Source organism: Micropterus salmoides, unplaced genomic scaffold, assembly GCF_014851395.1.
Source record: "Micropterus salmoides isolate LMB-PRFRI ecotype aquatic unplaced genomic scaffold, ASM1485139v1 Ms_hic_scaffold_4, whole genome shotgun sequence".
NCBI classification, from domain to species: Eukaryota; Metazoa; Chordata; class Actinopteri; order Centrarchiformes; family Centrarchidae; genus Micropterus; species Micropterus salmoides.
The window spans coordinates 12,589,326-12,614,025 of NW_024043372.1; the positions used below are offsets into that span (position 1 = coordinate 12,589,326).

General features: G+C 40.4%; 1 protein-coding gene across 2 annotated transcripts in view; it reads left to right on the plus strand.

Annotated features, from left to right (window-relative positions):
• The window catches only part of LOC119885944 (metabotropic glutamate receptor 4-like), a 180,402-nt gene that overhangs the window by 11,869 nt on the left and 143,833 nt on the right, over positions 1 to 24,700 (plus strand). The window contains exons 1-2 of one of the 2 annotated variants that reach the window (XM_038696317.1): positions 8,194 to 8,620; positions 17,628 to 18,683. In XM_038696317.1, the coding sequence (XP_038552245.1) occupies positions 18,120 to 18,683 (564 nt within the window). In that variant the 5' untranslated portion in view covers positions 8,194 to 8,620; positions 17,628 to 18,119. Of the gene's footprint in view, positions 1 to 8,193; positions 8,621 to 17,627; positions 18,684 to 24,700 lie in introns of those variants that run through there. The other variant, XM_038696318.1, reaches the window with a different exon arrangement.

Sequence of the window (24,700 nt, forward strand, 5' to 3'; positions counted from 1 at the left end):
ATCTCCTCTCCTCTGACCAACTGCTGTGCATGTACACATAAAAGGCAGAATATGATTTAAGTTCTTTGAATATCTGTCTCAACCACATCCACCTACACTTTGCACGTAGAGCGCAGAAGCATACATGCATGGTATTGAAAGGCACGTATACACATAGACACAGACAAAATGATACATGCTCGGGAATACAGACGCTTATTAGAGCATGCTACACATGTGATGTATTACATAGATCTACAAACATGTAAATCATAAATACAAGCACAGCTAAGGGGGCGGATGCAAAGAGAGTGTGTCCATGGGCTTTATGAGAGCTCTTCTGAGATCCCTGTAGCCCACCGTGGGTGTTTTGTCTTTCCCGCGAGGGATGCTCGTTGTTTTGCGGAGGCAGGTTCAGCTCTAGGATTAATGAAAAGCTCCATCTTAGTCATGAAAAGAGCATTTTCACAATCTATTTAACATCATGCATACCAAAGGCTCACATTAGGCACTGTTGACTTATGCTCGCCTACAGCAGTGTTTTCTGATGCATTCATTGCCACTGCTGTGATCTTCTGTGGGTAGGCTTCCCCCCTCCAGCAGTGCCCATTGAGTCTCTTGCATTTCTCATGTTCACTGTCAGAAAACTCATTCTTCAGTGCCGAGATGAAATATGGCACGCAACTGGAAGTCTGAGGGAGTTATTGAAGAAATGAGAGTAATAAAGCTTCCCAGGACTTTAGTGTTCTTTTTGGATAATGTCTTTTTTTCCCCCCGTCTGGCGATGGATGATTGTCCTCAGAAACAGAGGATTCAGTGATACAGAGCATAGTATTAGCCAATTTAGTCAAACCTTTATAGGTCAAACACAGCACTCTGTGAGCTTGCTGTGAGTGGTACCAGGTCATAGGATTGTAATGCAGGATGTTTCTATCTCAGTGGCCAGGCAGACCTGACAAAGACTAAAGTGGTGTAATAGGCTGTCCTGGAAAAGCTTGCAGAAGTGCATTCCATGAGTGCTGGATGTTATCTCAGCGGTTGCACCTGGTGAATTATTTAGTGCAAATGGTTGTAATTGCACAGTGACTACAGTTAGGGCAATTAAGTTGTGGCGTGCCTAGATCATCCCGGGGATCACAGGACTACGTGATGAACTCAAAAGCATTCCAGGAACTGCTGTGTGCTCCTTCTCCCCTCTTCCCAACCGCCCTCCCTCCCTTTAGCTCTGTCAGCAATTTCTCTCCTGTGAGTGGCTGCCGTCAGGCCGGCTCTCTCAGTGCTTTTAAAAGGCTGTTAAAGGTCCTTGTGAGACACGGCCCCTATCCCTCCGCTGCCAGCCACACCGTCCACCCAGCCCGCCCACAAAGCCCTCTAAGCAATCACAGCTTCTCAAGATGTCAGCTAGCATTACTGTAACCCCCCTTACTCCTGCGATCAGGGCTCACCCATGCACGGGAACTGGGGCAAAGCAAAAGCACTCGCTTGTAGCAACCAAGGGAGAGACCGGTCATCTCCGCCACACTGACCTTTGAGGGCCTTTCGAGGATTGTGATGTGATGGCGCGGGCGATGAATGACGGTGAAAGCAATGCGGTGATTCATCTGTTGGTGTAAACACCGAATGACTAGCACAGCAGAACAAGATGCAGCTAAGGAATCAAATAAGACACAAATGTCATCCAATTCAAATGTTTTAGGGGGAAAGACAACTGGAGGGCCCATTATGTGGCCCCGCTCTCCTGTCCTGTCCAGGTTGGTTTGTCTGTTAAGGTAAAATGGCAGGACTGCAAATTCTGTATGACAGCCGGTGCTCCCCTTGGGGAGACTAAGTGGCGTCAACCTGTCGTAGTCACACACTGTTGCTGACAAGGTGATGATGAACACATTTCATTAAAAGGCAGAAGCTGGGCTTTTCCTGTGAGGGAGCATGTTCTGGTCTTAATGTCAAAGGGAAAGGACCGGGGCTGGAACAGGACGCCTCGGGGCCCAAACTATATGATTTTATATGCCAAGAACTTCTGTATGTCACCACGATGCACACTTAAAAATTCATAAGACCTACAATTCGAGGCAGAGAAACATGTGCATTCCTGCTTGGTTTGGAGAACTCCATGAAAATAGTGTAAGTCTTGTCATTGGCTGTCAACGTTGCAGATGCTGTGGTAAACATATAATGTGTGGGTTCACATACACTTGAGAGAGATGACGGCTCCAATTGACAACAACAGGTAACTATTTCGACAATTTAAAGTTCACTACCGAAAAATCATGCCTTGAGAAGACATGTGTTGCACACAGCAATACTGGCCAGTCTGCGATTGCTTTAATGGAACAGAAAAGACAAAATCTCATAGCTGGCAGAAGAAACATTGCTGGGTCCAGTTTTCTCTGATCAGAACACTCACTTGCTACTAATTAAGGAGCATCTTTGACTCAGATTTTGACTTGTTACTTCTGTGGGTACCCAACACCAGAATTTAATTTGAGTAAACAGGGTTAATCAGTGTAGTCTCAATAACATTGGATTGCAGCCATAGAAAAATACAACAAATTTGTTTTTAAATGAAATCTCTCTAAAATGTAATCTAGTGCTCTCATTAGATTTGCAATAAATACTGCATACTGTAGCTGAAATATCAACTGAAATATTTACTGTTTTTGCAATCACATTGTCACACTGCTGAAAATTCTTGACAGATGTTCAGTTAGGGAGTTATGGAATCAAACTGTGAGGCATAAAAGCAAATCCCCTGCCAGAATTTCTCAATGGCACAGGCAAAAAATTTTAACTTCTAAAACCACCTGCTAGATATGTTTTATCATAAGTCAAAAACTTACAACACTGTCAGTAGTTATTATGATAATAGTAATACTACTGCTACTAATACCTATACTGATAGTAATGTCATCATTAACACAATTATAGTGTGCAGTATGATCAAAAACATTTAAACCATTGATTATTCTGCTCAACAAAAAGAGAAGATGTGCAACAATGGATCCATTACGGTCCACAAACAGAATGTAAATTATAACATTAGGAGTAATAAAATAGTTTGGATCTCTCAGTAAACACTGAGTGTCTGAAGTGCCCTGGCTGCCAGCGTATGGCTTCAAATGAGACAAAGCTCCCACACCTACAATCTATCCACAAATCATTACAGACCTAATGAGCAACATCAAACCCTGACATTACGACAAGTTACTATCATCTCCATGACAACTAGGATTGCAGCAAAAGCGTGATCTGTCTCTGGCACTTCTTTTATTTTGCATGCTGCAGGTTTCATACACTCAGACTTTATACCATGAAATTTTGGCACTTTAGATTTTGGAATTTGTTCCGTTCTCACCGGCTCATGTAAGTGCAGGATGAGGCTTCTGCACGTTGTTCCTTTCTGACATTAGAGAATTGTATCTACACTCACTATCGCAGCGACCACACAGTGTTCAATTACATTGATTTTCTTCTCCTCTTCCTTTGTTATCCTGCTGGCTATTTTATAAGCTGAGGAAGGTGCACTGAGTGAGCGAAGGCAAGTGAAGAAAACAACTGGCTTACCTGATACCTGTTATATATATATATATATATATATATATATATATATATATATATACACACACACACCTATATTTAGGTACATTAGCTGTGTGGCTCTGTAGGGATGGGACCATCAGTCAATTGGCATTGTTCCACTTTGGTCCAGACTTAAATATCTAATTTCATCTTATTTATAGGATGGATTGCCATGGCATTTTGTACAGACAGTAATGTTCCTCAGAGAATATATCCTGCTGTCTTTGGTAAACCCTTGTCTTTACATATTGCCACCAACAGGTCAGAGTTTTCACTCATCCATTGAAATATCTCAACATCTACTTGATGGACTGGCACAAATGTTGTACAGACATTAATGGTTACCAGAAAAATATCTTAATGTGTGATCACCTGACCTTCCCTCTGGTGCAACCATAAGATTTAAAATGTCAAGTTTGTCTGATAGTTTGGTCTATGCTAATGACATTCCTATCAGCTAGGCTATACTTTGAGTTCACTGCTAATAAGATAAGACAAGATAATATCAGCCTTCATTTGTTTCACAGGTGAGAAATTTCAAACATTACAGCAGCAAATGGATAGCATGGAATAAAGTAAAGTGATAAGTGACATTAAACATAACACTAACAATAAAAAATAAAATTAAAAAACTTTTACAATACTAAAATTTAAAAACTATATTTTTACAACTATAAAACAAATTGCCAAAAATTAAACAGTGCAAGAGACGATATGCATGTTGGCGTGCTTATCCTGGGGGGTTTACAACTGATAAAACCAAATTCCAATATTAAACAATGCTAAGTGACATTGTGCATTGATTTTCACTCTGTCTCTGAGTTGGGGTTACTCCATAACAGTCTCAAATATTAGCATGTCAATATGCTAAACTGAGATGGTGACCATGGTAACTTTATACCTGTTAAACATGTTGGGATTGTCATTGTGATTATGTTAGCACACTGACATTAGCATTAAGGTCAAAGCACTGGTGACAAAGTACAACCTCATAGAGCCGCTATCATCGTAGTGTACTCTTAGTTTTGTTTTATTTATATGACATAATTATATAGCATATATTATTTATTATACAGTAGCTATTTATATAGCAATAGTTTATGCAACAGAGTCCTGTTACATTATTTAGAGAGCGGTGGCTCTATTACCACCGAATAAGAACTGGGAAACTATATATTGTGCAAGCTTTGTCTAGTTTCTCTATAAGTAGCTGTGAACGTGTCCACACAGTAATTTAAAATTATATCTGGCTTCATCAAGTCAGCGCAGTCATTCAAAATAAAAATGTCAACACTTAGAAAAATCTGTTATTACAGGTGTTATTCTAGATACAAGCTTGTTGTAAAAGAGTCCTTTGTGTGGCAGTGTCTGCATGTAAAATTAACATAAATAATTTGCAATCACTCTCACTTTGTGCTGAAAGACCATTTCAAGTTTTTACAGAACACATTACACCTGTTCATGAATTTATGCATATCTCATCAGCCACACTTCGTTGCATAAGAAACACTTTTGTATTCACAAGCATTATTGTTTTGCATGCGGATGCAGGGCTTGAGCTGATGCGCTTGTATAGTTAAACGCTTACACTCATCACAGCAAATTGGATGGCAGTTTAATAAGTGGGGCTAACATTTTAAAATTAAATTGATTTCCTGACAGTCATTTCCCTTGTTTGGTAATTACCTCCGATACTGACAATACAGTGCCATCTTCCAACTGGATTTCCAAATTTATCTTTGTTAGACATATTGGGCTATGAATGGGTAAAGAAAATGTATAAGTTGGTTAAGGTTGTGACAGTTTATTAGCAACTAATTAAGTGGTCAGTTTGAAGTAAAAGGAAAAATTATCAGAAATGTTTCATGAGGCACTCTAAAGGCTGCACAATATAAAACAAAACAGTCACAACTTCAGTAATGCTTAAGTAAATAAAAATGAATAAATAAATGGAGAATTAATACTAGGCTATCTGTGCACAACAAGAACACAAATCAAGTCTTAATCAGAAACACTGCCATGTTATTTTTGTATAGGAAATGAGTTGTTATATTTGCCACCAGTAGGAAAAAAATCCCATCTCATTAGTAGTCAAGCTTTGCACTCTACAAAACTGTCAGTGACATCCTTCTCTCCTGCCCCTGTAGACTTGTTACAGTGTTCAGGGCAACTTGTGACATTGTGGCAGTGTAAACTGATGTTTGAATTGTGACATGAATGCAGGCACAGAGGCAGAATTATTTCCTGGAAGAGACATCATTCACCTCTAACAATGTCCCTTTCTTTTTCATTCAGATAATCTCATTTTGAGATTCCATTATTGTCCTGTCTTCCAAAGTGTCACATAGCAATTACACACTTGTAAAGACCTGTGATTGGCTGTGAAGTTCAAGTGAGCATTATTCTCTCTTGTAGGCTGTTATATTGGGGATTTCTGATATTTGTTTTCTTTCTTCGTCCCTTTCTCTTCTTTCAAAAGTTGCAATGGAAATACTTAGGTTGGACCCATATTTGTCATGGTTGTCAGTCAGGATAGTCTCTGTACCAACAGTATTATTCTCTCTGAATCTTCATGTAAGTTTTTTATCACAGTTGAAGTCTGACAACCGGTTACATTTTGGAACAGATTCTAACTTAAGGCACCTATTAACGGTGCAGTTTTGGGCTGTCACAGAAGAAAATTGATAGTCCTGAGAGAAATAAGGGTGGAATCGTTCACACGGTGAGACATGTTGTTGGCAGATTTGGAGCTTTGCCAAACAAAGATAGACTGCACAAAATTTTAGATACGCCAAAGTCTCAAATCAACTGATCAGAATCTGGTATGAATAAGTGGTATATAGTGGTATTATTATCTAGTGTGAATGCATTTTTTTCCTAATTGTTGAAAAAAAAAACAGTCAGACATCCATCGTACAATTTCACAACCCTAAAAATGGATATTGTACAGTCTGACACAAATTGCAACCTTTATTTTATTAGGCCCATCTCAAACAGTGTCGATGCAAATAACCTTTAAAATCAATGTTATTGACAGTACAAGGGTCTTGGGCTCTGTCAATCCCCATTCAAGCAAAACATCATCTTATCCAATCATCTGTCCCTACAGAACCAATAATGTCATATTATCATGTCAGTGGCTTACAGTCTGTCGGCCTGTTTTTTTACAACTTGCAGGGGCTTCTGCTGCAACCCCCACCTCTCACAATCCATTTTTATAAAGCTTGAATTCAGCTCAAGTCTGGACGAGTTGCTGTCACATGTCACCAGAACATTTCAGAGTCCTTATTGACAAATTCTGTCAAATTCTGCTGGTTCGCTGTAGCAAAGACATCAGCTATATAACTTAGGAAGTGTTGCAGGTTACCATTTTGCTGCACGTGTGGAGAGCTAAAGCTACTAACAGAAAGCTTTGCAGCCTACACACTTCATACATGGTGAGTGCCCATGCCAGCCAATTTCAGAAGAAGACCCCGCACTGCCAACATCTGCTGCAGGTCTCATAGGACCTGTGGGCTGTACACTGCTCATCTGCACTTCTGAGAACCTTTGTTTGTCGGTTTCACACAAGAGTTTAAAAGATAACGAGAGCTTTCTTCTTTAAAAAGGCACAAAAATTAAATCTCCACTCATTTTCTTAACGCAAAAAGAAAAAGTTTTTACTACACCAAGAATTCATTATGACGGTGTGAGAGTTTTTAGGTTAAGGAACAGGTGTTCACACTCTTGAATGGGCAGTATAATTTAATCAATTTTGCACAAGAAAATACACACCACATACATTATAAAATGCCTCTCTGTAGAACAGCCTATAGTTCCAGTATTTTCTGCTGAAAGAAAAGGCTGCATTAATTCAGTAAATTCTGTTCAGTAGGGGGCAGAAAAACACTTACACAGCTAACACAATCTATGCTAACACCATTCAGTAGCTTATAAAGTTGTCCTGGCTATAAATAGGGTTGCAACTAATTATTAATTGATTACCTATGATAATCTACATTGTAAAATGTACAAATTCCTTGTTTTATCCAACCATTTGTCCAAACCCGAAATATGAATATATTTAGTCTAGTCTACAATCATATTACATTAAAGAAAGCAGCAACTCCTCACAGTGGAAACCCGCAATCACAGACTGTGGCATTTTGCTTCTTACTGAAACGGCTAAACTATTATCGATTATAATTTTCAGTTGACAAACAATTGATTAATCAAATCGTTTCAGCTCTTGACATGAGACAAACATTATATCATTTGCTTAGAGTAGTGTTTCTAACCACCTGAATACATGGTAATTTAAAGGAAGGGTTAAATTAAAAAAAATCATCACTGTAATAAAACTGACCTTCCAGAGAGACTATTTTATGCAATGTAAGCATGTTTGCTCAAAGCCGGCTAATTAACAAAATAACTGTCTTTCATCAAGGGCAAAAAAAAAACAAAGCAGGGTTTCCTAAGCTATATTGTTCAAGCTATTATTTTCATTTAAATATATTAAATAATTTGTCAGCTCATATTTGTGGTCCTCCTTCCACAGTTATCATTGAATGTCTGTTTATGGTGAAACAGCGCCCCCTGGAAGAAACGTGTGTTCACTGCCAGTAAATTTCAATGCCATGCCAGAGGAAGCCCGGTGAAGTTAGCTTATTTTAATTAAAACACAATACTGTACGGTATTGTCATAAAGAGACTTTCAGTAAATAACCAATTAAACAACCAACGTTTTAACATTAACTACGTTAACTATATTAGCAGTTACTTTTTAGCTAACGTTACTTAACTATAGCAGGAAGCAGCTGGGCGGGGTAGATAGTTGGGAGAGTTTTTAATGAAATTCTACATACCAAAATTACTGTTGATTAAACACAGCCTAAGTAGTCGGAAATTGCGGCAGCTGAGAAGAAACAGCGCCGACCTGGCCACATAAGGTTAACGTTAGCTAAAATATCGATGGACTCTACTGCTTTAGTAACTTACAACTAAAGTCCAGTCAGTGGAAAATTATGACACTATTCAACTCTATTCCGCCATGAAGGAAACACGTGTCCTTTTCTACAAATAACTGGTGAGTGAAGCGCCTGTCTTGTTTGTTAGGATTTAACGTACTGAAGGTGGAACAGCCCGCCGCGGGACTGTCGATGAACTGGGCGGCTGTTACGGTTGTTACGGTACTGCTTAATTGTAAGGTTCCTGTTTTGGCTGGATTTGTGTTAACGGTACACCAAGTTACAGTCACTGTGTTGAAGCCTTGGGCTGGATAAATTAGTTGTTAAGTCACCTGTTTAATGCGTGATTGTGTGTGACAACATACAGAACATGCTGGCTGCTTGTATGTTGTGAATGTTGAATATTGTGTGTTATGTACTGTTGCAAACATGCTGCTCTTAATTAATCGCCCCTTGTGGGATTAAGTTGAAGAATTGAATTGTAGGTTATACAGATGGTCTAGAAATGTTCATCCTTGTTTTGTTTTAAAGCAACACTGTACATGGGATATTTGCTTTGGCGTGAGGGATGGTGTGTAAGTAATGTAGTTGATAGATACACTGAGACATTTGTATTTTTTAAAAATGTAATCTGTGAATTAAAATTGTATTAATCACACTGCCGATCTGTGCTCTGATAAAAAGCTACACTGTACTGACTTTTAAGATGGTGTCATGCATGTGTATGATGTGCACTTCTTATTTTCTTTGGCTTGAAAAAAGATCTAAATATAATTTAAACATCATTCTGAGTTGCACAAGAAACAGGCTGAATGTTATGTGGGTTTGTTGTTTCAGCACAAACTCTCTCAGTTCTTTAGATTAAAGTATTCCTCACAGTCAGATTCAAAATAGAAGGGGAGGGGGGAGTGAAGCACTGTGGGACAGCCCCAGCAGGTGACTGTATTAAAATTAATGGGCAGAGGCTCTGAACGTTGGACTAAGGCTGGATTGTGACATGTTTTGGTAAGGCATTTCTTCCTACATTCTAGCATTTTTTCAACTATTTTGTTCTGTATTTCAGAAAAGATGGTTCAGTGAGAGTTTTTGCTTGTTCCTTTTATTTTAGATTTGTTTGACATGTGGAATACGATGAGCTGTTTGTTATTATCTGTTTTCCTTGTTGTCTCCCACTGTTAGTTAATTTCAAAACCCACGATCCTCTGTTGCAATCCTTGGTTGTGTGCCTGGTGTGTTCCAAGATAAGTAATGGGTGCAGACAGTTGGATTTTCACATAATCAGGCCATTCTGTAGCTTTCTTGGTCTGGATTCACTCCCTGGAGTCCGCTGTGTCTTATACATTTTGTATTAGCTGCAGGAGACTAAAAGTAACAGTTTTGTGAAGGTGATGCAGGTGGTGGCTCTGGTCTTCGAACACTTCACTTGAGACTTAGTAAGCAGATTTGAGGTCAGATTGAGACGCGAACCTCAACCGCAGCTTTCACTCAGGCACTTGATGTTTGTGTGACAGAACATCGAGTTGTTCTCATTATCTTCAAAAATCAAACAAACACAGGCTGTACTTCCAAACCACTCATTCTTGCTGATATGCCCTAGTTTTCCATATGCTGCAGCTTCTAGCGATTCTGTTGGAAATAGGTCTCTCAGGGGCACAGGATTGATAAGACAAATTCCTTAATCCTGACAGGCAGGCAGGTCTAGCTCAACAGATACAGTAAATCAATGTGTCTGAGAAGTAGCAGCCTTCTGTATCGACTGTGACCCCCCCCACACACACACAAACACACACACACACATTTTGTAGGACACGCTACACAGTGATGGCTTGTGATATAGTCTGTCTCTCACATTCCAGCTCTGTACATACTAAGTATAAAAAAAAGTGTATATGACCCACAAGATGAAGTGTGGTAGGCATCATTACCAAGTACCGTTTAGAGTCAACAGGAGGCTGGAGATGGTTCACCTCATGCCATCTTTTCACTGGACCATTAACAAGGGAGTGAGCGAGTGAGAAGGCAGCCTTCAGCGCCAGAGGCTTTGAGAGACCAGGACGTTTGGATGTATTTTAACCTGTAGATTCAAGATTCAAGCCTGCCCTCTGAATCATATTCAATCCAGGCCCCAAGGAGTGCATGCGATGATGGGTAGGAATTGAAAGCTTTATAGGTAGGAAACCCGGTAGCGGTGATGAATACAAAGTAGAGTTCTTTTTTTCCTGAAGGGAGAGCCCAAACAAGAGCATAGGAGACTCAGTGAATAAATAGTAAGACTGTGTAAAGTCGAAGGGTGGGAAGTGATGAAAATGGGTGTGTATTTCATCATTATAGCAAGCTGTTAGTCATTGAATCACTCAGTCAGTGAACCGGAAGTAAACACTCCCCTCTGGCTCCCCCATGGTTTCCCCCTCATATCATCCTCATCCTTTTTAAGCAGCATGAGATTTCTGAGAATCAGGGCTTGTTCTCACATTTCAGTCCATTTATCTCCTGCTAGATGCTGCTCAGTGATCTTAGCCCTGCATTAGCCTGCACAGAAAAGCATCCAGTGCAAGTAAACAAAAAATCTAGGGATGGCCCATTTTACCCCCCCCGCCCCCCCCGTTCTCAACCTTGTCTTCCAAATCACTTACCGTATCTTCAGAACAGCACATTACATTTGCCGTGTTGGAAATGCTCTGGCCTCGTGTTAACAAGCCTTGTTTGCATGTCCTAAAATGTCTGTAGCTGGCACAGAAATGGAGCAGCTCTCTGGTGTGGTTGTCATAAAGTTGATATTTCAAGAGATAAATTGCACCCGTGTTTCCTCAGGGTTCTCAGCGAAGGGAAATCAAACGGCCACAGTCAGCTATTGCATAATATCGTGTATCTTAGCAAGATTTACCACATATCTCAGGGTTCTAAATAAATCACATCTGTCAACTGCATTTTGCTCTTTCTGTAATTAATGTGCCCCAGATTTATAATATTCAAGCTCCCCGCTCCCGTCTCTCTTCATATCCAACAGTGACAAACCACATCAGATGTCAAGGGAAAGAGATTGGGATCATTTCAATCATTTTCTCTTCAGTGAAAATGTTTTTCCCAGTAGACATCTCTGACAGTGATGTGCAAAATACATACATCATGCTGGACATGATCCCACGGTTATTAACCTGTGTATTACTTCAGTTATTTATTTTTTAGCTTCACACGCTGAAACAATTAATCTGCATATGTTTTGATTATTACTTATCAATCAAAAACTACAAACGTTCTTTAAAAGGTTCCAACTTTTGAAACGTGGATGCTTTTCTATTGTAAAATTAATATCGAATTTGTGATGAGTTTTTTTTCACAATTCTATTGATTTTTATATACAAAACAATTGCTTATTATTTGAAGAAAAATATGAATAGATAGTGAAAATGATTAGTTGCTTAGCTACAGTCCTTCAAGGTCTGGTGTACATATAGTTGAGACTTAAAACTAAGACACATATACCCAAATAATACTGCACATCAGTAGATTTAGACACAAGATTTCTAACAAACCAAGCAATGAGGACATCTCTCACACTGTAACTAGATATAAGTAGCTGTCTTCTGTATTGAATTTCAGCACTGAAACGATCTTTACATTTAGTACAAGTCAGAAATTAGAGTGCTCTGGGGAACGTGCTGTTGAAACGTACTAAAATTGATACTGATATAGGCTTCTGATTATCTTATTCCTGCTGATTTCCCTCTCAGTATTGCAAAGATGATCAAACTGAGTAAAATATGGATAAGGAATTACTGTGGAAATTGATTCTGATTAATTGCATCCTGGCTCTTCAGCAGCATTTACACCTGTCTTGTACAAATATGCTTATGGTAATACAGAATAAAAACAAGTGTCTTAATTGTAGCAAACTAAAACATGTGGTCAGCTGATTTGACATATTGTGTTGAAAGCTTTAGCTGAAGTTTTCTATAATTCACTTGATTGCAGTCTGCACTATAGCCAGCTCTGATGTTATTGTTAAGTATTTATGGAGAGAAACACTGCTCAGCCGCTGCAAGGCTTTGCTGAGGTGCTGCAGCTTAAAAAAACGTTGAAACAAGAGAGAAGAAACCCCACACACAGGCTGCACAGATCATTGCAGCAGCAGAGGCTCTTTTCTATTGTGAAGTGTGACATAAACTGCTATCAAGATTGCTCTTTGTCTCAAATGCATAGCGTGACAGCTGGTAATAAAGACTCTGTCCATCAAGACTTTTTCCGTAGTGATGCATGAAGGCCTGTGTGCTCTGGTAAAATTATGAACATACTGTAGTAGCAGTTGTGCAGTGATGGAAATCCACACACTTCTTGATACATTCCTATCTCTCAACAAAAAAATAGACGTATGTAAAATGTTGCACATTTGCAAAATAATGATCCTTGATTTGATGAGATATCGTCTTACATTGTTCTAAGAACGTTAGAGCAGAAACAGTTGACTGATGGAAAATGAATGAACAAAAATTTAGATAATTACCCGTTTCAGTCATTTTTCAAGCAAAAATGACAACCATCCTCCAGTTTTTGTTCCTCCACTGTAAGGATTTGCTGCTTTTATGTCATTGTATACTGAATATGGGTGGTTAAAAAAAAAAAAAGAGACATTTGAAGACATCACCTTGGACCTTGGACAAAAAATTATAATGGCCATTTTATACACACAATTATTGCTGCACAATATGATACTGCAAATGGCAATGCAGCTTCCAGCAATAATACAGTAAAACTGCTGCTTAAACAAAACGTTGAATGTTTGTCAGAATTTTTCAGGCCGGGTTGACCTGCTGAAAAAGCCGATCCGTGACAGATGTCAAGCTATTGCTAGTTGCTGTTGCAGTTTTCTGGTTTTGCTGTTACAAAAATTAAGATATAAGTGACAGACCACTTACGGATGTGAACGAACAACATTAAAACTTTGACCCATTCTTACTGATGTTCTTTTAAGGCACTCATCAATCATTTTTTCCTTTGACTAGAAACATAGTGGCAGCCACTTCTAAGCTCTCCAATCCTTGTGTGGAGCTTAGCCCTGCTTTCTGTGTTCATTTTCCTGAGGGCAGTCTTCCTCTACCTTCGTATTGATCTGCTGTGCAGCATCAACATGCTGGAGTGTCAATTAGAGAGCCCCTCCTGCCCATCTGTTAGAGGAGAGCTACAACACATCTCTAAAAGTTTTCCTGGCTGGCTTCACCATCCAGCAGCTGCTCGAGTCTCAGAAGATGAAGAGAGAAAAATCTGTCGAAAATAAATATACATTTATTCCAGATGTATCCTTGTTTGTATTTATAATGTTTCTTTTGCAGCACTGATTAGACTATAAAATGCTTTGGCTGGAGCTGTGAAATTTTTTAATGTAAAGTGTTAAAAAAATATGATGGAGTATCGATGTAGGGACTGTTCTGCACAACACATATTTATTCAAAGAGAACACATCTTAAGCTTTTTTCAGGTGGGATGCGTTTGTAAGGGCAGGCGGGTTGAGTGGAGTGGAAGGGACGTGTACTTCTCAGGAATAAGACACTCTGTTTGTAGCATTGGTAGCAACCCGAGTCTACAATATGTACGCAGTTCCTTCTGGATCACATCTTCCCCAATGGCTTTGCTGTTTATTTTCTATTAAAACAGAAACATTCACTAGATCTCCTTCAAACATCAACAAACCACTCCCTAAATATTAGAATGGTCTGCACGCTTGAAAAAAAGTCAATCAGATGTATAGGTGAAGAGAGACTCGACACAAAACAACACCTCGGCTACACCCTGCTTTCTTGTGCACATTAAACATCCTTTTATATGTTTCAGTTGAGAATATTCATTAATTTAACTTCTATAATAAAGTGGCAATAACAGACACATTGAATGTGCATAAAGTAAACACGGAACATCTCTTTGTAAACAGACAGGTTTTGCCCTTCTCATAATTCTAAGTAGATCCAGCTGCTGCTGTAGCTTGCGTGGCCATGTAACGACACACACTTATTTGCCTGAAGGTTATTGTATGGCCTTTTGAAATGAATGCATAGTCTATTCCGAAACACGCTTTTGCACCTGGAGAAAGGTTGTTTTCCTGATATGAATCTCTGGTAATTCCTGCAGCTGTCTTTGACATTTTGTAGCTTGTAAGCATTTTTGTTGTTTTTCTCAAGCCTCTGTTGTACCTTTTTATTGAGGTATGCCATTATGGGCTGATCTGTAAATGCACACGCATTTTGTCTTCTCGTCCAGCTCCCCTTGTAACTTGTGTTTGTCGAGAGCACTGGGATTTTCAGCACATTGCCTCGAAAGCAAACCAAAACTGAGCCGAGGTAGGCTTGAGATTGTGCCAAAGAATCTAATCTGTGTTACATACTGTACATTACAGCTGAGTTCTGGAAATAATATGAAAACATTGATAATCTGTAACCAGTTTTCACTGTGTATGCTAATGCTCAGCTTCCCATTCGGTTACTACATCATTACATGTCATGTTGAATAGAGCTCTGAAAGGTGGTCTACGCTAGCCCCGGTGCTTGATTAAACAAGAGTGATTGTAGTTTCTGAAATGATTTGTTCCCTAAAGCACTGAGATCTTTATGATTAAAGAATGAATTACCTACATCCTGGTCAAAGAGGAACCACTAGAACATATTCCTCTGAAACAAGATAAACCAAGCTGATTAACACGATAAAGCTTGATCTAATCTGAGGTGAGGTGTAGGATTGTTTCCTTCTGTTGCACTTGAGATACTCCTTCAGATTGGCGATTTTTCAGTCTGCAGGGGACATATGAGCTGTCTCTCCACCAGCTCTTCCTTTGTATGAACATGAAGTTTGATGACATCTGTCTTGAAATCTGCAGTCTTGCTGAACAGTTTCTTATTTGAACTCTTCAACAGCTGTATTTATTTATTTTTTTTCCTTTTTTCTTATCTACACCGGGCTTTGTTGGCAGCTCACCGCCTTCTCCTCTGTTTGCTCTGATGTTAGACATGCTGGTGCATGGTTTGTATTTGGTTTTGGGGGCTAAGGTGTGTTGGCTGGCATTCTACTTGTCATCTGCTCTGCAGCAGTTAAAGTGGACCTGCAGTGAATCAGCTCTGAAAAATTACTTCTCACTCACTAGGAGATAGTTGGGTGTATTCAAAGGACCTTGTCACTTCCAATATGCTCTCAATGAATCTCAGCCGTTGCAGATCCAAGGCTTCAACCCACTCTGCTGGAAAACCAATGTCTACAGCCTTATTCTGTGACTGTGTGCAGGGAGATTGTTCCTTCAGAGCCTATTACAGCTTCAGGAACGAACAGGGTGTAGATATGTACATACAAGATAGCTTGTAGTGCATATTTTGTGCCTGTGTGCCATGCATGTATTGTGTGTGTCAGAGGAAGAAAAATGAGAAGGGAGGGAATGATAGTGTGAGGTTGTGTAGATATTCATAACAGGATGGCGCCTAGAAACTCAAAATTTCGCTTTAAATGTGCATTATGCACCTCACCAGCTTGTTTACAACACCTGAATCTGTACAGAATCTGCATCTAATAAACATCACTGCAGTTAAATAATAAACAACCACATTGAAACAGATGTAGTTAGGTAGAGCTAAAACAGTTAGTCGATTAACAATTAGTTAATATAAACATAATCTGCAATTTACTGAGTCATCGTCGATGTCAATTTGTAAGGAAAACATTTGATGGCTCCAGCTTTTAGGATTAGCCACTTTTTCCATTCTTACAATGTAATTAACAGTATGTCTTTAGGTTTTGATCTGACTCGAACACACAAAGTTTTTTGAAGACATCATTCTGGGCTGTGGAAAATTATTATGTTGTTAAAGTATTTTCTAGACCAAACAACTAATCACTTATAGCTAGGGAAAGGTAGTATCCAACTGTGAAAGAAACTGTACCAAACAACCATGTTCCCTTTTGCATGTTACCTTTTATGTAAACATTGCAGCTCCTGGGATTTGGTAATGGCACGTGGCCATATTGCGATTTCTAAAGTATTTCGAGTAATTTTTCAGCCCTATTCTGACGTTATTTCAAAGACATCTTGATTTGTTTTGCTAACTAGCTAACCCTGGCCCGTCCTGTGTTGTAATAGCACTCGAGAGGTGATTTGCATCTCTGTAGTGTCTGTCCAACTTGCGAGTACGAAGATGTACAGCTCTTAGCAGAAGGTTAGCTTTTGATGCTGCTGCAGAAGCTGCTCTCCCTCTCCCTTGCACTCTCTGAGAGGGGCAGGAGGTGAAATGCTGCCCCCTATTTGTTAGGAGCATTTTTTTTTTTAATAAACACAGTGATTTCTTAAGGTGGATATCTTTCTTCTTGCCAACACTGGATATAAATGCTGCTTCTGTAATAGCATAATGACAATTTAAAACTAATCTTAGACCATACCCCCATTGGTTTGTTGTACTTTTCTACCCTGCAAGGCATAGACGCAGACATGCTTAAGAGACTCTGAGACCCACATTTGAATGCCATTATAATATATGTAATTGATTTTGCCTGTAGTAAGCAGAAATACCTAGGCAATGCTGGAGTGGACCATTTGGGCTCGAGGAGATCAGCGTTATCAGTTGCTTATTCAGTCCTTTTGAACTTCCCTTTAAACCCTTAATGTTTCTAATGATTTGAAAGGGTTTAGAGAAGTAATGTGGCAGCAATGGTGATACATTTTCTAAAAAATACAGATCTTAGTGCCAACTCAGCAACTTACAGCAACTACTACTGCCTATGCCGACATCACAGACTTGTGTCGCTGGAACCATAAAACAAATAATCAGGATGATGTAAATTCAACCGTAAAAATAGGAAACAGATTAGTCTAAGAATGTCAAAATATTGTGCTAGACGCCGACAGGGTTGATAAGGGAAAATGAAGCATGGGGATCTGACGCTGTCAACCTTGAGATTTCATGCGAACCGTTTGAATTAAAGCGGTAGATGTAGGAAGGCTATAAGAGAGCCGAACCGCCTCCTCATTCCACATAACGCTGCAGAAAAAAGTTAAGCAAAAAAAAGGTATTGAAAAGCTTATACCAATACAAATTCCTTTGCTTTTTTTCTGTTTTCTCTGTGCACTGTCTCACAACTCTTCTCTTTTTCATCTTTCAGGATTTCACTCTGAAGCCTGTGGACCTAAGCAGGCCTGAGGGCTCTGACATATACCAAATCCCTGCCCAGGGGAACAGGGGAGATTAAAAACTTCTGATTGAGGTGCAGAGGAAAGAGACACAGAGAGAGAGAGGGGAGGAGGGGCAGAGAGAAAAAGCTTATCGTTCACCTTTGTTCTTCCTAATGCCCCAAGTGAAGGATCTACATAGGCAAGTCTGTGAATAACGGCAGACACAAGAGCAGTTGCCCACCACTGTGGTCAGATGATTGACTGAGAGAGTGAAAGAGGAGAAGAGAACAGGATTTCATCCTGTGAAAGAGCCGAGCTCATATTCTACATTAATTGAATGCCTGGGAGAAAGGAGAGACATGAGAGGAAGCCTTTACTGTGCCAGCTGCTTCAAGAGGTATTGCAATTAACACTCTGGCCATCATAAAATAATACCTGGCTTCTGTTGTTTTCTGATTGCTGGGTTTGGTTGTACGGTGTGAATGTGTGCTCGGGCTGTGGTCATGTTTCAACCCCCGGTGTGTAGACCGGATCGGACCGGCTGTCAGCGAAATGGCCTGGTTGTGCCGCTGCTGCTGCTGCTTCTCTACAGCTCCCTCAAGGCCGCTCAGGCTGCCAAACCCAAAGGGCCAGGACACACACATTTGAACTCCATCCGCATTGACGGGGATATCTCCTTAGGTGGGCTCTTCCCAGTACACGCCAGGGGCCACGATGGCAAGCCGTGTGGGGAGCTGAAGAAGGAGAAGGGTATACACAGACTGGAGGCCATGCTCTTTGCCCTTGACCGCATCAATAATGACAATAATCTGCTGCCGAACATCACACTGGGGGCTCGTGTTCTGGACACCTGTTCCAGGGACACTCACGCCTTGGAGCAGTCGCTCACCTTCGTGCAGGCTCTGATCGAGAAGGATGGGACCGACGTCAAATGTCTTGGCGGGGGAGCGCCAATCATCACCAAACCTGAGAGGGTGGTGGGCGTCATCGGAGCCTCCTCCAGCTCTGTCTCCATCATGGTGGCCAATATACTACGCCTGTTTAAGGTAAGACATCAGCACAGTTATTTTTGTGTAGGTCTGAAAGTCTGCTTCTTAGGATAGATGAAATGCACTGGACAAACAGCACGTCTGCGTTTGAATACATGTATGAAATTGTGATTTGTGATGTTTTTTTTATTCTTATATATTTGTTTGAATAATTAATAACACCGGCTGAACAACTACAGGAGTTGCTGAACAGTGTGAGAGAACAATAAAGAAAATATATCTGCTGCCACGCAATGGACACTTTCATAACTTTAGAGAGGAGATCCCTTGGTAAATCTCATCACTCTGACTATTGCCCTGCAGGAGTTGGTTGCTAAGCAGTGAGAGGTATTGCCTGTCACAATACAGAAGTGATTATTAGGATTCTACTTGATTTCATTTTTACCCCATCTTCCAATCAGTTTTGGTGTTTGTGTCTTGTTACACTATGGGGGGGGGGAAGTGTGTTGTTCATGTACATTTGATGAATTATTTAACATTTTCAATTCTATCCAGCCAGTCATGGCAAGCATAATAGCTCTTTCTACTTTACTGATGGTGTGATTGCTATTTATTGCTCTGCTCACTACAAAATAATACACCTTTCTTTGACTTTATAAAGCACTGTCATGTGTTTGGCATTGTTTCATTGGCATTTACACATTGTAGCCCAGGTATTACTCAGATCACTTTCACTGGGACTGGCAAGGTAGTGGCTTATTTAAATTCTCTGGTAATTAAAATGAGGGATTCTTCCTCAGATAATACTCGGATGTCAAAACCAACTTCAAAATGTGTTTTTCAGAACCTCTGTGTTTTGCTTTCACCTAAAAAGCTGATTATAATTCTGACTCCAAAGTTTACTTCCACCTTGATCTCTCATGAAAATTCATGCCTAATCCAAACAATATTCCCTCTCGTCTCGCTTGAAAGTACTGGGAGGTCAGGTGGTGGCTCAGTCACAAAACCATCCCTGCAGCTGAATCAGTGTCATACATATGGACACCTCAGCAGGCCACAAAAATATAATCAAAGATCCGCAAATTTATTAGCTCAAACTAACTGTACACAGAGCAACACAGGATAACAGCAATGCGGGTTACAAAGTTAGACTTGTCTTTTACCCAACTGCAAACCTATTTTAACTGTAATGGAAATAGAAAAGGGGTCAAGACAATCAACAGAGAAATAATCAACTATTTACAAGGTACAAGCCAAGGTTGTTTGTTAGTCATTATACAGCACAAGGCTGCAAAACGAAATTAAATTTCTAGTTCCTTTGTGCTACACACACAACATATAATTGAGTGTAGGCCTATGTTAAAATATGGTAACATATAAAATAAAACAATATATACAGTTATTTGTATACATACTCATAGTTTTCAGTCAAGTGACATGCGCAATGACCTGGAGGGAAAAACAACATAGCGGCTCACAATGCTACTCCCCCGTAGAGATGCCACAAAATCAGTCAAATTTTATCTGGATCACCTTAAGAAAAAGAAAGATGTTGGGCATATCCGATCCATATAACGTTACAGCATCCGCAGCCGCATTTCTACTGTTAGAAACTGCCAGGTCCCTGCCGCCGCTTGACTGCGGTATGTTTACGTTTACCTTGTGGGGAATCCCTCACCTAACACAGCCCAGGCTTGTCTCCTTGATTAGTGCATCCGAAAGCACACATCCAGCATTTCCAGCACCTCAAAGTAACAGTGTATCGCTTGCTTATTGATTGGCAGGCAGCGGAAAATAATGCCTCTTTTGCCCTCCAGCTTGGAACATGGACCACCTGCCGAGTGCTTGTTCCGGGATGTTCAGGGGGCAGGTCTGTGTAACGATATGGGCACAACAGTCTCTGAATTCCGTTGCTTGGTCGAGTCCCATTTTGTCCAGACTGGATCTTTAGGAGCAGAATTAAGTCCAAGCTGTGCCAGCATTGCTCCTCTACTGGCTCTCTTTCCTCTCCTCTGAGCGATCACCACACACACCGTGGCGCCTGGTCTGGTTATTTGGGCCAGGTGGATTGTGGTCTGCTGCTCATTAATCCAAAAACCCCGTCTTCATCTTACAACGACTGAATTTATGTCAGAGGTAACGCGTGTTTTGGCAATAAAGCTGGATAAAGAAGTTTGAAGGAGCTAACAGCTGCTGCTTCTAACGCTGCTGGTTGCCATAGCAAAGCAAATTTGAAAGACTGATTAATTGTTGAAGTCATTGTTTTCTTCTTGGCCTAGCTATAGACGCTTTCATAACAAAGTTAACTTCCGTTCTGTTTGTTTATTACTGGGAGCCTTTCCGAAACTAGACCCTCGCCACTTCCACTCCGACACAAAGTGAACTCGGAGTCACCCTCACAGCCAAATCGAGCTCCCTAAAGGGGTATTTGATCCAACTAACCCGCGTAGGGTAAAAATACAGCGGCCAACTTTCGGGCGAACTACCCTCTCCCCAGCATAAATAAGATCTGACGTTACCGCTGCACTCACTGCTATAATATGTGTATCAGCTAGAAAACAGTTGTATTGTACAAAACACAATATAACCTCTGAGCTACATTGTTAACCTGTGAATGGTGATATGAAATGTTAGTGTAGTTTCTGAATGTTAACCAGCGAAGTCACATGGAACTCACATTTGAAAGAAAGGTCGCCCGTCGTGGCACACTCAGCATTTGAGGGTTTAATAGCCCACTCCCACCCCGCCCTCATTGGTTTCAGATGGCACTCAATGTGGCGGACCCTCCGCATGAACGCGCAAACGGAGTGGAAGTAGGGAGGGAGGGAGGGAGGAGCAAGCAGTTTTGTAGAGGCCCATACTAGCTAACATTATTTACTTGTTATGGATTGTTTGAGGAAGTCTGCCTGAAGTTAGGTTTGGGCCAGAGTAGTGCACATGCGCAGTAGCGTTTGTTTATTTTGTAACTGCTGAAAGCGTCTATAAATTCTTTTCTTTCTCCTACGTAATAAATTAACTCTATTTGTAGGTTTTGACAAAACAAACAACTTGAAGATGTCACCTTGGCCTCTTGGAAATTGTGATGGCCACTTTAATCATTTTCTGACATTTTATAGACCAAAAAATGTATAAATTAATCTCACTTATAACTCTGATAAATCAATAATGAAAATTATTGTTAATTGCAGCCATAGCTGATGGAAATGAAAGATCGAGCAGCACAATTTTAATTTCATTGACATGGAATCTTGTGTTTTCACATCACAAATGATAATGGTGTTGGATGTGAGTAAAGCCAATAAAATGTGAGTGTTGAGCTAACGCACGAGACTTCACATGTAGACTGGTACACTGTTGGAGTTTGGTGTGTCTGGTCCGTAGGTTTGCTGCGCAGTAGTGCAATTGGGGCGGAGGCCATCAATACAATAACATTAGTCCTAATTCTTGGTAAGGTGTATTGATGTTGAATATCTTTTAAATCCAAAGGAAGGAGGAACCACCTCACTAAGGACAATCTGTATCAAATATTAGCCCAAATTGGTGAGTGGCGATTTGGAAAACTCTGATTTGGATACAGCCACATTTTTGTTCTTCTGCTTTTTTGTGTATCAGTTAATCTAATCCTCCCCAGCAACAGCCTGCGGTTTACTTTATGTATGATTTTATAAGAGTGTTACAAACCCCATGGGATGTTTCCTGCTTGTTGAGGCCCCCAGCGTTAATTGGAGGCAAGTGTTGTGGCAGAACACACAAATGCATTTGTGCATCTTCTACATGCTCCAATGTGTATATATGTTGTTTTCTTCAGCTTATGTATACTGCATTGTTTCTCCTAGGATTTCTTCAAGCAGAAATGCTTTGCGTGCTGGAAAGATATAGCATGTCTGCTGACTTAATACTTTTTGCACACAGCTGTAGATGTTTAATTACATTTAACAAAATGCTTCATGATTCATGCACACTTTTATTGAACATATAACAATTCAAATAACATTGTATGAAATTAAATCATCCATCCATTGTCAACCGCTTATCCTGCGTACAGAGTCGCGGGGGGCTGGGGCCAATCCCAGCTTACATTGGGCAAAAGGCAGGGTACACCCGCAGGGCCACACATAGACAAACAACCACTCACACCTAAGGGCAATTTTAGAGACACCAATTAACCTAGCCGTGGAGAACATGCAAACTCCACACAGAAAGGCTGGGGCAATTAGGATGTCCCTAATGTTAGTTAATAGCTGAAGTAGCAAACATTATTAAAGGGGCATTATGTAGTTTTCAGCGGCCACTAGCGGTGCGGTTTTAAGATTGCAACCAGGTGTGTGCTCGAACACGTGCTCGCTTGAACTCATGAGCGAGCATAATCCAAAACACAACCACTTTCATACAGAATTACCACAATAAATGCGGAAACACCACCATGCAGGCAGTGGCTTTTCTCCAGACATATTCAGGGTCTGTAACTTCAACGTTCCCGTCTCAGAGGCAGATCAATACCGGTGCCATAACTTTACCTTTCCTGCAGCGCAGCGAGCCGCATATCGGCACAATCCTCCTGGGGAAAAAAGGCAGAGTGACAGCGGCTATAGACAGGAAGGGAGAACAGACAGAGCTGGAAACTCAGGTAAACTCCCACTGAAACGTTACAGTAATAGTTTTATCAGCTTGAGGTTGAACTAATCCATGCTCGTTACATGATCATGGTACATTTAATGCATTTAGCCGATGTGCTACAGTGTTAGCTTCTACTGCTGCTTTTCCTTTATTATCTGTGTATCTTTCACCGGAGGCTCAGCGATGTGAGCACTGCTACATGTATTGGATGATAACGAAATGGGTAGTGAGCCGGTTGTTTTTATGGTGTTAGTGGACTGCATGTCGTGAGCTGCTGTGTTGTCGCTTTAGAGGCTCGGGAGCGCTCACAGAGCTGAATCCGACCCGGAGTCCCCACATTAAAAGCAGAATAGTGGCTGATGCAAGCAACGGAGAAAACAGGCACGTGCTTCTGAGTTTTGAGTCCATTGACAATAAGGCAATGACAATTTGATTTATTAAAATCAAAAACTTACATATAGCCCCTTTAACTGTTGCCGCATTACAAACAAGTGTAGTTTAGCTAATCAAACAGAAAACATAGCCTAGTAAAAAGTAAAAAGCCACAACATCTGGCCATAACCTTCTTCTGCATTCACTAATAAAGCGTTTAATTGATCTGATATTTGCTACTGGTGTTTTCTACCCTGAGACCACCCCCAATACGCCCACAAGCAATGACATTTTGCGAATTGATGTAATGTTATACCAAACTCATCTCTTTCTAAATGTGTGAGTTGTCATATTGTGGAATTTAATATTTTTTGATAATAGAGCTTCTCCCCATTTGATAAGAGGAGTGACCTACCTTTTAAGCTCTTCTGCATGGTCTCAATGTCTTCATTTAAGTTTGCTGTAATAATGAGAGGCAGCAGAGCCTTTGTTACCGACAACTGCGCTTGACCAATAGCGGACTGTTAAACAGGGGCGGTATCTGCGGGTGTTTAATTTCTAATCCTCGCTCGTTCTGGGTTCTGGTTTATTGCATTTGGGGAGAATCTTATAAAGCTGTGCCGCTGTTGAATGTATATAGAGGAAACACTGCTCTATGCATAGGTGTGCTTGCCTCGATAATATGCATAGTCGAGCATGCAAAGCCCTGTTCTTGAACTCCATTTCTTTCTTTCTCCCACACATAAAATATTTGTATATGCACGCTCACACAGGTAGGAGTCGGTGCGGGCCACAGTAATGAGCCTCCCCAGCAGCGTGTTCTTGATCCCAATCTCACATGGAAGCCTTAAATCCTTCGTCATTAGCACAGCGCTCATTCCCTCTTCATTAATGCGCGCAAGCGGTGTCTTTGCATATTTAATTTAGATTTCTGTGATCTCCTTTCTCCTTATCCTCAATGTATATATTAGCATTCCCTTTTATGCCTTTTTACTTTCAGACAGCTGGAGGTTAAGAAAACAGCCTCAGTCCGGATGGCAGGTTGAGTAGATCAACACGGGAAGATTTTGTGAGTTCATCTTCAG